This window comes from Neodiprion pinetum, chromosome 3, assembly GCF_021155775.2.
Source record: "Neodiprion pinetum isolate iyNeoPine1 chromosome 3, iyNeoPine1.2, whole genome shotgun sequence".
Taxonomy (NCBI): Eukaryota; Metazoa; Arthropoda; class Insecta; order Hymenoptera; family Diprionidae; genus Neodiprion; species Neodiprion pinetum.
The window spans coordinates 21,515,155-21,530,018 of record NC_060234.1 but is presented as its reverse complement, the minus strand read 5'-3'; the positions used below and the strand labels follow the sequence as shown (position 1 = coordinate 21,530,018).

The 14,864-nt window shown below is 36.9% G+C and overlaps 1 protein-coding gene across 3 annotated transcripts; it reads left to right on the top strand.

Annotated features, from left to right (window-relative positions):
* Positions 1–753: 753 nt before the first annotated feature.
* LOC124215211 (uncharacterized) lies at positions 754–13,554 on the top strand. 3 transcript variants are annotated; one of them, XM_046618308.2, is made up of 4 exons: positions 757–908; positions 1,052–1,265; positions 9,691–10,099; positions 10,847–13,554. In XM_046618308.2, the coding sequence occupies exons 3-4, from the start codon at positions 9,908–9,910 to the stop codon at positions 11,441–11,443; spliced, it is 789 nt and encodes a 262-aa protein (XP_046474264.1). In that variant the 5' UTR covers positions 757–908; positions 1,052–1,265; positions 9,691–9,907; the 3' UTR covers positions 11,444–13,554. The 3 variants fall into 3 exon arrangements, with proteins under 3 accessions (XP_046474263.1, XP_046474264.1, XP_046474265.1); XM_046618309.2 differs by having other exon boundaries at positions 763–852; XM_046618307.2 differs by having other exon boundaries at positions 754–1,265.
* Positions 13,555–14,864: the final 1,310 nt, after the last annotated feature.

The window sequence follows — 14,864 nt, the reverse complement described above, 5'->3', positions numbered from 1 at the left end:
AAATTTCCGTAGCAAACTGTCTGTACAAGGATCTTGTTGAACTGTCATGAGTTCGACGAAACGTCCGACGAAGGATGAAATTCTTCTGACCTTTGGTAAATTAGTTATCTATAGCAAAATCAAATATTGAACATGAAAAAAAAAATTCATAAAACAACAAAATGTCCGAAAATGGATCAATTTACTCATAAAATCGTAACTCACTGAAAATTGACTGAGTAACTTTCACGACGTATTGAAGAAAAAGAAAAAAAATAACAATACGCAGATACTGCGCGATGAGAAAAAGGTATTCATTTGAACGAGTGAATTTTCGTAAAAACAATGAATTATCGATTTTCACGATATTTCATTATTTATCTCGGATCAAATCAGATTATTTTAGGTGTTTTTCATATGAAATTTAGGGTGAAGATGCCGTGCTCTCGCTGCTCGCCGCTCCGACGTTTCATCGGCATAGAACCCGCGTCATTCGGCTGCAAATTGGAGTTGTAGGGTATAAAATGACAAAAGCAACCCTCCCCGGACTGAATTTGACGCCTTTTTGTCCCCGGGCCCGAGTTCGAAACTCTTAACGAAACCCGAGGTCGTCTAGTCGCGTGCCTGGTGCAAAAACCGGAGACTTCGGAGACGGACGGACGCGTCAAAATTTACTCCGGGTATCCGAGCACTCCGGAGGGAGTGAGTCATGACGGGACGTAAAGCGACGCCGCGACGAATCGCCGAGTCGAAGACTCAGACGGCTTTGCGCTGCCGTTCAGTCTGACCCGAGAGGTCTTTTGCTACTGACGGGGGCCTCGAGACGCGCAGCTCGCGTCGCGCGCTTTTTTTGAACGCGAATAACAACGAGCGGTGGGAAATCTTTTTCCTCCTGAATTTCACTTTCACGAAATCGTCGAAGAATAATTGTAAATTTTTAAATCTGATAGTGGAAGATCCCGCGATACATTCGATTCGAATGGTCATACAGATATCTGTATTTCTCATGTGACATACGGATATTGTGTACGATATCGCGGTTAATGCATGGCTAACCGGAAGTTATTTGCAGATTAACCGCACGTGCGGTTTAGTACGTATGGTATAATATGCGGCATATAACGTTCGTCTGAATGACCATCGACGTGAATTACAGGCAGCGTGATAAGTGTGACGATGAATTGAAAAGGAGCTGAAAGAACGTTGTATGTTTCGGTTAAGGTATTTTCAACGTTTGTTGTTTCTCCGCGCAGTTTATACGGCTAACGTAATCCACGAAAATATCGGTAAGTTTGGCGTTCAAGCATGCTGAGATTATTTTTATACTATACACAGTAATGAAAGAAATATCCTTAGTCGATTATTTGCATACCGATTCGCACGATCGATCCACGGGTTAAAATATCCAAAATCGAATACATGATACGCTACATAGAATGTGAGCTGTAAAAACGAAATGAACACGATCGAAACTCGAAGGATTATCCATTGCCATTTGTCTCATAACTTGTCAGAATGAGAATTACAAAGTCAAGCAAAAAAAAAAAAAATCTAAAAAAAAAAAAAAAACGAAGAATAAAATTATGCAATTATGTTAATATAAAACTGTGAAAGTAATCGCAGTACGAAAAATTTTCATCATTCAATAATAAATAAAACAAGACAAGTAAATTGTTTTCAAGATCGATACTCTTATGCTTGTAGCTAGAATCGCGAACATTATAAAAGACGAATGTACGGTATTCACTGATTTATTTCTTAGGAAAAAAAACGAAATGCATAACCGGTCTGATTGTAAAGTATCATTGTATACGCTCGTTTTTATTAATACAAGGAAAGGTCTGATAATGAGTTAAACTAGTTTCGCAATATGATACTCTTAAAAAAAAAAAAAAAAAAATTTTAAATGCTTAGACTAAACAACGTTCAGTCTGATTGCGGTGAAAATGGTACATGTAAATTAATAGATAGACGATAATAGCAATAACAACAATAACAACAGTATGTTTCCCAGAAGAAAAAGTTAAGGGAGAAGCTGTTATATACAATAAAATGAATTATACCTATAACGTGCAATAGTTACACACAAGGTCAAGGAATTATTTTCTTTCCACAAAAATGTATTTTTTTTACACTACTTTATCAATTACTACTTCTAGCAAATTTTCCATTCTTTTTTACAAAATTCAAAGATGCATTGAGAGGATCAGTTATGAATTGTATCCGATTTTTTTTAATAAGCAGTTACCGCGCTGCGCTCATCTGGAAAATGGGGTTTCGATAAGTTCGTCAATTTTTCAAATCAATGTATCTCAAAATCAGAGTAAGAATGGAAATAAAGTTATTATAGAAAAGTTTTACCGCTTTATGCGAAATTCTTGATCATTTTTATACAGATCGTCGTTTAGGATGCGAGTTACTTTTGTCTGAAAATCAATGAATCGATGAACCAGTCAATTAAAAAAAAAAAAAAAAAAACGTACAAAAATTCATGACCGATTCTTCTCGAACATACTTAATTGGATTGCGTAGAGAGCCAAGAAAATCGGTCGTTCGCTTCGGCACGGAAAGCCTCGTAATATCTATAATTGCGTACCGCAAGATTAAAGAGAATTGCACCGAGCACAGTTGACGCAAAATTTGTATGTCAGTTGATTATTTATGCTTATAATATGCAATATACATATACAGTATACATACGTTTCCATACCTATCTTACGCAAACAATGCATAACAACATTGTTTAATTACGGCTGAAAATTATTACTGCAAAGATATGTGAAATTCGGTTTGCGCTTGCAGTTATTCGTGCGATAATACCTATATTTACAGTTTCTTCCATATGTATACTCGTATATATATATACCGAGTCTACAATAACGTTTTCTGTAATCAGTTGAGGAAGAATGTATAACAGCACCGTTGCTGAGGCGTGTGATGCGAGGGATCGGTGAGAAAGAAACAAAAGGATAAATAAAGATAAAAAAAATCAAGAGGTGCGGAACGAACGTAAGGATGTATAAGTGTGCGGAACTGGAGCCGCGCCAATTTAAAGATAGTCATTGCACGGCGGCTGCAGGCGTGACGTAGTCACTTGAATGGGGGCAAAGGGAGCGAAATAAACTAACGAGAGAAAGAGAGGAGAAGTTTCAAATGACCCCGTACTTAATAAGATTGTACTGCGAGTAAATATGCTATAATAATAATAGTTGTGCGAAATCTTTGATCTTGTTTTTTTTTTTCTTAATTTTTTTCTTTAAACAATTTTATTGTTTTATTGGAGTTGAGCTTTTCTCAAATTTTCCCCATTCCTTTCACACTTTCGCACCAAAGTCGTAGGAAATCCGTTTGAGAACATGAAATTTTGACAAGGGTTACGCAAATGTGTAAAATCGTGCAAAAATTCACAATCATCGGGTATAAAATTGTTTAGACTGTAGAAAAAAATTTCATCGTATTGAAATTTCTCGCGATTTACAAGGTACTGCGCGATGAGAAAAATAAATTGCATTTCTGTCCAAAATGTCGACGTGTTGAATGAAAGTTCTTCAGTCTTACTTAATCAGGTGCATGATATATTTAAATTTCATACGTAAAAACATAAAACGACAATCCTGATTCGTCAGGGAGAGTATGCGTTAAAGATTTGACCCGAATTTAATGAAGTGACTCGCGTAATGAGCTCGCATAGCGATATTGCTGTCACTCTAATTGTAAGGTGTGAGAATCGGTCTTAATTGAAAATGATTTAACGATCATCAGACAAGCGCGTGAATATTTCGTTAGTCTTGTTATTCTCGTGTTTACTAATCTGACAGCTTTGTACAAATATCTCAAATTGATGGATACGTAGGCCTCAACTATACATTACTATATGTTTATATATAGAGAGAGAGAGATATAGATAGAACCGTCTCTTGTATTTAATTGTTTACTCACGTAATCGTTAGAATCGACGAATTAGGAACAGCGACATGAAGATTATAACACTGAGATAAGCGTCTTTATCCCCATCTTATTTAAATCCCACCCACTTCGGACAGTACGTGTATTAGACGGTGGAAAAACTATCATTGTCATTATCTAGCCGACAATTGTAATCGCGAAATTAGTCATCGAAGGGATTAGCGAAAGTTTATAGCTTTGAAAAACTCCAGGTTCAGTCACGTATCAGTTATTTTATTTTTTTTATATTTTTTTTTAAATATTAACTTTTTGATGAGAGCAAAGTCCGGTTTTATCACGCCTACATGATGGAACATTTTTTTTCATCAAGGATATTTTAATTTCAACCAAATTAGACTTTCGGTATTACAATAAAAAAAATTCAATAATCCAGGAATAAGAGTGGTAAAAAAATTTATTACGATTTTGTACGTCTTCGCTTTCCGAGAGATTTCAACAATCTGCAGAAAATGTAAACGGAACTCGGAATTATTCTCAATGCAGATTTCTTGATTTGCAATCTCTTGAAAAATTATGCAGGTTTCTAAAAGAAACAGGTCCAACTTTTCATAGATTTATTGCGTAATGATTTTTTTTTACATGCCACTGCAGATCTTGCTTTCCTCGAATGCGTATTGCCGCATTGCTGTGTGTTGCAAATTGGCAAAGTTACAGAGGAGAAATTGATAACGGGTAGAAAAAAAAATCTATTACGAGAATCTAATATCATTTTACAGAGAGACTGCGACAAGTAATAACGCAAATTGCTTTGACTAATTGAAAGAATTTTTATGAATCTTCTTCGATCTCTCTTTACGCGCACATGATATGTGATACCTAATTTTGGGAAGTATGAAAATGCAATTTGCAAGCAATTCTGCGAAGCATCGGAAGAGTTGAATTTTACAGAAATTCTTTTTACGAAAGCATAATCATCAATTCTTGCACCATTTTTCTATTTAAAAGAATGGCCATTCTTATAATCTCATTCGACTCATCTAATTAATCTAAAACGCGGTAGTAAAAATAAGATAAAAGGCAATATTTCCAGATGGAATCGATGTAAATGACCCTAATAATTTAGGTGTATCCATTATTGTTGTACAGCATTTCATTGGCTGCGACTTTTGATCGAGGCCGATTAATTGACACTCGGCACGTGGAAGATTAAACAGAGTTTTCTAATCCAATTAGTGACGAAGGAGCCTGACGTATTTGTGTGAATGTCGCAGTAATCTCTTTCATTATTACGATCGTGTTAAACAAAGTGAGAGAAAGAAAAAAATATAACGATGATAAACACCGCGTTATTCTATGCCAACGTTATTGCGCCCGCAAGCACTTTATACATATATACACATGTATCCGAATACTAATTGCGTCCTGTGCTGTATAATGCACTTATCGATTAACGTACAAGGCATTCGGCGAGAATTGTCGTGTAGATTGTGAATTTCACAAAGATATTGTTCAATATTTATACCGGATAGACGAAAGTGTAATTTGGTTCGAAACGGTGAGGAAAAATTTTGTGCATTTCCTATACGGTAGCGGATTTCGACAGACTATAGTATATTCTGTAAGATGAAGGCAAACTCGGTCTTTCCGGTCCGAGCGTAAATTTGCAATATAAGCTGAAGACGAATATTGCAAATGCGCGAGGCGAAAAAACCGTTGCTTCCTTGTTACAACCGATTCTTTGCATAACAAGTGTATATTTTTACGCGTTTTCTCACGCAGCATGAAATTGAGGTTAGGGTCACGTAATGTCAGATTTTTTCGCGACAGCGCATGCGCGCAGTATTGAAAAAACCCTAGGACTTAAAAGTGATCTTTTCTGTATTCCGCGGATTTGCATTCGTAGACTGACTCGACCGTCATAGAAACGGATACTTTGTGTATGGAAAACACGTTTGAATTTCTGTTTTCTCGAACGGTTATTCAGTTGAGAATTGTACTGACAACGAGTTTCGAAAACCGTGTTTAATTGCTTTCGAAAAATGAAACTTTTATTCTCTTCTACTTGCATAACTGATTTCAAGGAAATTTGAGTATAAGATTCACTGACCTTGAATGTTTCTTTTTTTTAATCGATGGTCGGAAAAGTGAGTTTAAACAGAATTCTGAAAATTCAATTCTCAATCGATAAAAGCGCACACGACGTAGGATAAAAAAGTACAAATTCCGACGTCGGAAAACCTGATTTTTCTCGAAAATACTGTTTATCGTGGTACTTGGTCGTTAAAATAACGCGAATTGGGTGTGAAGAAATACATAAAAAATGATTAAAACGGTATTGTCAAGTCTTATATCTTTGAGTAACAAAAACGACAGGGCAAATCAAAATTCAAAACGCCCAGAGGCTAAAGAGAAAAAACATCGAAATACATGGATCGGCGATGACAGGGGAGAAAAAGAAAACTTGCTGGTTGTGAGACGATAATGATCAGTCGTCAGTCGAGTTATCGTGGAATACCCTCTATGCGGTATAAATGCATAAATAGTCGATAGAAGTTTAGGCGGCGCGTAGCCTGAGGACGTTGTAATTAACGGAATTATTTTCACTAATAAGTTATTTGTCATGACGCGTGACTTGGCAATATAATGTAAAGACGTGCACCGAGAAAAGGAAAAATACATGTGGGTTTAAATGGCCGTTTGCGTTATTGCAGTTTGTAATGTATAACATTTACGCACGCGACTTTTTGTTTTCCTTGTATTAAGCCACATCAGAATTACGAGCATGAAGTTAGTGACAATGCCGTGCTTAGAAAAAGTCGTTACTTCGCATTGTCAGCAGTGTTCGAAATTTCGTAAATCATGATAAACAAAATATCCTCTTATTTTGAAAAGCCAACTCCTTTAAAGTCATTCTAAATTTGCCGAATAATGATTTTTTCTCTGATATTTCGCTACTTTTAACGTTACTAACTTCAACCTCATTCCGAATTGCAGCTCAGTAATTTTATCGCGAGGTTAACATTCTTTCGACAAATTCTGTATCGTGGAATTTTGCTCCCAAAGAGCCTTTCGGCGAATTTACCAATTCTACATTTTTTATAAACAGGAAACAGAATTTATTCTCTTTACAACGGTATAGTAACGCTTATAACATTTGGATTAATCGTCATTCCGTACTAGTTGCAATTGAGCATGATCACAGTTTTACCACCCGTGGATAACAATTCATTGTTCTTAATTTTTGTACCATGAAAATTAGAGCCAATGACAGTTTATCAGTTCGTCGTAAACGTAAGTGTCAAGGTAATATTAGTATAGCAATTAAAGATACGAAATCGAAAGAAATGAAAAAATTATTCTAATTTGCACAAAAAGTGGAAAATAGTTCAGTTGCGAATTTTATGGTTGCCACTGAAACTGTCCTTGATTCAATTGTACAATGATACATGGGTGGGAAATTTTCAGCAAGTATGAACCGAACTTGCACAAACCGAAGTACGGCGAATACTTCTTTATTTTTTGTATACGAAGATAATAATATTTGCTTGTTTTACGTGCATGCGCGTGTCTGGCAGTGCACCTTAGAAATAAGACGAAGGTGTAACAGTTCGCAGAGAAATATACACGATGAATGGGAAAACGGCGTGGATTGTAATTTTCAGTACACAGAAATAGAGTTATCGCCTGTAGTAATTCCACAGGCGATCTATATTACCGCATTCGAATTAATTAATACATAATCGCTGTTGTGACGCGTCATAAGCGAGAAGTGAGAGACTCGACCGAGTTGAGTGTCGCTTTAATAATCGTCGTCCTGTTCGGTCACTGTTTATTTTTTTTTTCAACATTCCACCTCCCCGCCACCCACCTTACCTCTCAAACGTTCCAAAGTTTATCGTTTTGCTTCTGAACTAAATAACATCACAACGTAAAAACAAGCGGCAGAAAAATAACGTATTCGGATACATGGCTTTTAAAGGAATTCATAAAAAAAAAACAAAAATTCCACTATCTTCTAAAACTAACCAGATTTATTTTCCACTGGTTTTCTAATCATGATATTTTCAAGTCGTCGCGTGTCTTAATATTTTCTTTTTTTTAACGACAGATCAAACTTAACAATTTTCGTGGTTAAATTGAGATAACAATACGGGTTGAAAAACATTCGGTGTAAAAAAAGAAATGACGTAAGTTGGAAATATATATATATATATATATATATATTTGCAACAGTATTGATATAATGCTACGCTTGAACATATATTTGTTAATTATTTTTGAGATCGTACAAAATGATGATTTAGTAATAACGACTGAAGGAAAAAAAAAAAAAAATAATTTAATTATAAACGTAGATAAAATATAATTTGATATACTATAATTATTTCGTTTTCCTTTCGTTTTTATCACCGTCAAAGTTGACTCGCACATTCTATCAGTCTTTCAATTTTGCAGCATGTTACATCAATGCTGTACAGTGTTAACTGTACACCTCTGCAACTGAGCTGCACACGGTGCATAATAATATATAACTATATCGGAACTATCAGCGGTTAATAAATTATGCTTATATATGCAATACGAATGCGCGGTTTTAATACGCGTTCAGAGGATGTATAAAGCACTTTAATATTCCTGTTTATTTTTCCAATTCTTTATACAGTATACCTTAGCAAATATTTAGGCGTGATGTAGTCCATGTACAATTGTACATCCATACGTATACACCATATATGTATACCTATATTATACCCGTATACGTGCATTTAATAATCGTGTATCAGCGTCGCGAACGGCAGTTTTTAACACGTGTACGAGGCGTGGGTGACCGCTAACCGATACGTGTAGATTGCTGCAAAGACCATCCTATAGACGAATCGATTCCTCGTTACATTTGGCGGAGAAACAGTATTGTTCTCGAGAGAGAGCAGGCCTGGCTGTAAATGAATTTTTAATTAACACCTTGTCGCAGGCTGCAAATAATTATGACATATTTTCAGGTATATTCGTTGAGCGATTTGCTTGGATAGATTAGAAACGTTCGTTGTAAGCTTTTAAAAATTCGAAGGACGAATTTCGTCCTATACTTTGAGCCGATCTGTCGGAATTTCAACATTTCCGTTAATTATCGAAAGATTTGTTTCGAGGATTTTAAAACAATTTTAGTCACACGTTGGAACATGAAATTCTTCGCTGTCATTGAGTGAAATGAATGTAAAAAAAAAATCGGAAATTTAAAAATCTATGTTAATATTCTAGTTAGGATAGAAATAATGGTGAATTGTTCACTTTTTGCTAAAAACTTGGCAAGTAACTCGTAAAAATTCACAAATATATTCTAAGTATTCCAATACAATGGAATCTTTTAACACAGTTCTAAAATTAATTTTTTTTTCTAAGCGTATTTTTGTGAAATTTTGCGGAAATCCTTCGCAACTTGTAATGGATGTATAAAGAATCTAAAAAGAGTTAAAAAATGTACGCGCGATTTGTTGCAATTCATGAAATCAATTATTGAATCTTTCTAATCTTGCATAAATAGAGAGAACAATATCTTTTTGCCTAACGACGTCTAATTGATAAAAAAAAAAAAAAAACAATTAGTATATGCATGACCGTTGTGTTAAAACCTATACAATCAATTGGTTATAACGTAATAATGATTGTTGCAAAAGGATTTTTTCTTGATTGAAATATTTGTTGTAATATACTATACACTTCAAAATTAATACGCGATTCTTTCGAATTTTTACAAAATTATTACTTCCAAAGTTTTGTACTAATACCGATATCTCATTTGACCAGTTTCAGGTATCAGAAATAAAATAACATTGGCTCTCGTTCATCGAAAGATTCGTCACTTTGGATAGTTCCGATAGTTCAAACACATATCGACGTGGTGTAGAAACATGTTCTGCAGGATTTGCGACAAGGAAATAATCCGGCTGCATTCGTCGTCCTGCAAATCCATCGGCATGTTGAAACAGCAGGAAAATAGTAACCACATCCGTAAACAAAATTGATGTATCAGCTGGGGTTCTATCCAGCAACAGCAGAGGTTCCCAGAATGTCTCTAACTGCAGGAGCCAACCGGTGGGCATCAAAGGTCGTAATAATCCTTCAACTCGCCGCTTGGAGTGCCGTTGGAATCGTTCTTCTACAGAAAGGCGTTTCCTCCATGCACAAAGCAGTCGATGTCAGAAACGCGACTCAGGTAATGTACCAAGAGAAAACGGTGAAACTTAGCAGGTAGAGTGACCGACTGCGCATGCGCGAAACAAATCTGCTTCATTGGTTGGCAAGATCGTATCGTGGCAATATTTTTGGCGGTCAGGCAGGGCAACCAACTCACTCGAAGCGAAACGTGAAACGTTAAACTCTTCCGCGGCAAGTGGGGAACTGAAATTATTTTGTTAAAACGTCACTTATCGTTCAGTCGACAGTAAAAGCTTGCTGAGCCTTGCCGAATCATTGTGTAAACTATCTGAGATTGTGAAAAAATTGCGTGACCTAAATATTTCCCTAAACCGCGTTTCACTGCTGAAGTTTGAGGTGGCCGGCTTGAGTTTAAATCCGATAATGCTCGCGCATGCGTAGTTGGACATTCAATTTGAGTTTCACACTTTCTTCTTCGTGTACTCTGAACTTTAATATCTTATTCACCTACACACAAATTTGATCGTAAGCGCTCCTATTTTCGATAGTTTGAAGCATATATAATTTTATCGCTCAAGAGAATAAAATAGGGTAAAAGTATACGACATGCTGAATTTGTTGCGGTAAAACTTGAAGGTCCGACATCATCGTGAGAATATAAGAAATCAAAATGAGGCATCCCAATGAACGACGGTATAAACCGAACCTCATAAAAATCTTGTAATAGTTTCCATTGGCCCGAGAGCATCTCGCACGCGAAATATCTCGGCATAATAATTACCTTCTTTCCCTGGCTCTCTTTCAGTTAAACAACACAGTAACGGTGAGTAACCTGATAACGAAAAAAATCGCCAGCGAAGAAAATCGGAGCGAGAATGAGTCATCGTCAAGTAGTTCGAGTAGTTCAGAGGTTCAAAACGAGGAGGAATGGAGCCCGGGGTCAGTTAAAAGTAAAAAGTACGATCTCGGTAACAAGTTGAAAGTAATCGAAGAGGGATCGGCAGAAGCTGTTTTGCCATCTTCGTCGTCGACCAACGACGACGTGTCCAAGGAGTTTATGCCGGGATACAAATCCGGAAATGCTTCTGAATCAAGTCGGAATTTAAGGACGTCCAACGTCGCCGGAGGCGGAACGGCCGCTGCGGCCGTTGCGATGATCGCCGTGGGGGCGGTGATGCTGGTTTTGGGACCGGCCGTCATCCTTTTGCGGACTCTCGACGATCGCCGGCAAGAGCGAAGGTTCCTCAAGCTTTCAGCGCAGGACGATTTGCCCCCGAGCTACGAGCAGGCCACGCTTATGGACGAGGCGCCAAGGTATTCGACTCTGAGCCTCAACACCATCAGTGGCGCCCCGAGCGGTGGAGGGAGGCCTACAGGCTCTTCGGAAGTCTGCGAGGTGTGATCAGGTCGCTTGACTTGCCTTCTGAAATACGATGGAAAAAGCAAGAAAAATATGTCCGTGGCCGCGGAAACGAAAAACTCTTCCTTCTTAAACATCGGTTCTTGTTTTCTAATGATGTTCTTCGGCGATCTGCGGGTTCTCTGTTATCTTGAAAATCGAAAGTGTGTGCTTATTGGGACACGATTTGTCGTGACAAGTGACCGGCGCGCTCTCTACCGGGCTCGAAACGTACCGTTGGAAGTTTTCAACATCGTTGATTAAAGACTCAAATTTGCGCAATCAGTGAGGGATGAAGCTTTTGGGGATCTTAAGATAACCAACCTCCACATAAATCGAATGTTTTATCTTATATTCACTGAGTTCCACGTGAATACTCAATTCGGTACTGTTTGTGGTTTTCGGTAGGAAAAAATATCATCATTGCACGGAATAATGAAACTTTTTCTAGTAATACTGAATAATTATAGCAAACAGTTCTTGTCTGATTATCGAATAATCTCAAGTGTACGGTCTACGTTCGGTAGGGTGGCGCAACAGTGACTCAACGTAACGATTTAGTGCAGTTGCATTTCCGAACTGGGTTTATTTTCGTGGCACCGTGTTCCGTTGAAAAAAATCTTATTCCAACATCAATTACCGTTGTTCATGTATAGACCGATAATTGACCGAGCAAAAAAAAGTGCGGGAAGATTAAAAAGGAGAGAAATGATCGGTGGTAGAATTGTTAGCTGCGCTGTCTTACGTCGTCTCTTGTCGCAGATCTTGAAGCTCTTGTTTACAGTGAACTCCCCGTAACTTTCCGTCATGATATTAATCGTCATGAATTCGGTAATTCTTGCTCTGAACACGAGCAGCGCCGTATAAAGCCGAATGTTACGAAGCACCGTAAAATGTAACGATGTATTTATTATAATCACGTTATGATTGAAGACGATGCATCAAATCTGCTGGGACAGATTTGTAATTCCTAACTGAAATGAAAACATGTGATATATATATAATAATGGCATTACAATTATCGAATATTTTTACGTAAAAATTCGACTTTGAAGTATAAAACGGTTATTTTTAGACAATAATTATTTCGTTCTTACAAGCCAGATCTCCTCAGCAAGGATCGCTGTGTTCATTGGTTATGAACTATCAACGTTTTGTATAAATCACATATTTGTTTTGTAAATATTATAAGATAAGTATAATACACGAAGTCCAAGACATTAGTTGTACGGTATATCGACGATAAAACGATATTGCGCAACTACAAACGAAGACAAGAAAGTAGAATAAAAGTGAGTATGTAATTGTTTTTGAACAAACAATTTTAATGGTTCCAATGACTCCGGAAAAAAGTTTTGCATACATGCGTATACCTTAGATATTACGTAAAAAAAAAAAATGTTTTACCGGATTTTATTTACGAAGCAGATTAGATTTTCGGGAGAGAAACTTGCTGCAAATAAAAATTTAATAATACGCAGCTGTCCATTCGTTCAGACTTTAGACACAGACCCTCTTACCGTGCGAGTTATCGATATCGGCTTGACTTTAACATAAATTATTCGAGTGACTAGAAACAAACATGATATAACTTGGTTAATAACGAGCCAAAAAAAAGCCATTCTGATTATACGAGATATGGGTAGCTACAAGGTTCGCCCGGCAGGCAGAGAAGGTCACAATGAGCCAATTGGCTTTAATTGATCCCGAGGCATGAACTCAACCGTCCGCCGAATTAGAGTGGACTTATTCCGGAACTGAATAACGAATCCAGCCCAATGCGTGTGCAGTGCTAAAACTCACGGATGATTTATTCTTGAAATCTTCACGTGAATTTTCTCCGATTGGATACGGAGAGAGCTTCGCTTTTTATACCTTCTAGTATTGTCATTCTTATCACTATTTTTACTTACATACGCGTCGTGCATAATGTAGAGATTTATTTTAGATGTTATGAGATAATGATATGGGTGTGTATGTACAAAGTACGTACACATATATAAATAATATGTTATATTTAAAATATTTTGTATACCGACTGTGAAATCATTATTATTATTAATATTAATATGTACATCAATCATTTAATACGAAATAAACATGATATTTCTAGAGATATTAGCTGATCGTGCACGCTGTGTTTGTTATTGCAATGGAAATTATTATATCAACTACAAAATACGCGTACGCCGATTGATATTTTTTTTAATTCTTGGTTTTGGAGATCATTTTATTCGTATTTTACATAACTGATAAATTTTCCTCGGTTGTATTATATATACACGTATATATATTTGTTTTTGTGATGAAAATTATTATCTTACATTGGCAAAATAGACGTATACTGATCGATGGTCTTTGAAATCTTCGGTTTTGGAGATACATGCGCAGCATAAAAAATGTCCCAAGATCTCGGAATATCCACTGGATTCACGATGGGTAATCTAATATACTCTGGTTCTACAAATTATCTCTGAGAAATAATGAGAATTCGAAAAAAATAGATACAAATCTGAGAAATAATAATCAGTTTATCCGCTTATTATTTGTCAACGGTTTTGAAAAACCTATTTGAGAAATTACAAGGCAGCATGCACGTTTCTATCATGAATTTTTTCATATCGTTATAAAATTTCTCCAGCAGTTCCTTACCCATCGACGGACAAAAATTCCTCCAGTACCTTGTATAATTATAAACGAAAGGCATGCTGGCACTCAGTTTCGGCCAATATTGCTATAACGATTCCGAGTTAAATCAGATCAAGATTTTCAGAGACTCGGGCAACGGTTTACCTAATTAACTTCTCAAACGCACCAATTACACCGATTTTTCTCAAGAATCGAGATAAGTAATTTCATGCGAATCCGCCGAGGTTCGTTCATACAAGGAGTACGATCTTACATCGATTGAAGGTGGAGTCTGATACGTGCACGAGAGTCGGTGACTATCGCTCCGCAATGGCGTAGCCGTTGACAATGGTTCAACGTTTATGCGGAGTCCGACGGTAAAGCGGTCTGATTACGAGATAAGAGAGAAAAGGTGAGCCAGGCGGCATAAGCAGTCGGGCTTTACATGGTCGTGAAAGATTAAGCGTCCAAGCTAATTTTCGTATCATAAAAATCGTTACAACATGTGGGCAATAAAATAATACAGTGTGTCTAGAGTAATTGCTAGTGTGAAAAAGCGACAAACACCGCGATGCTGCAGCAGCGGCGTTGAACGTGCTTGAAATCATCTCGATGACCAAACTTGTATGATAGAGAACCGCAGAGAAGACTTTCTAAAACACGATCGGATTGCCGCTGCCGCTCGAGTAGCGGCCGTCCAAGTGGATCACAGAATTAGCATCGTGCGATTTGGCGCTTTTTTATTTTATACACATTTTTTACAACGACGGTAAGAAGGGGATTTTTCATCCGAATG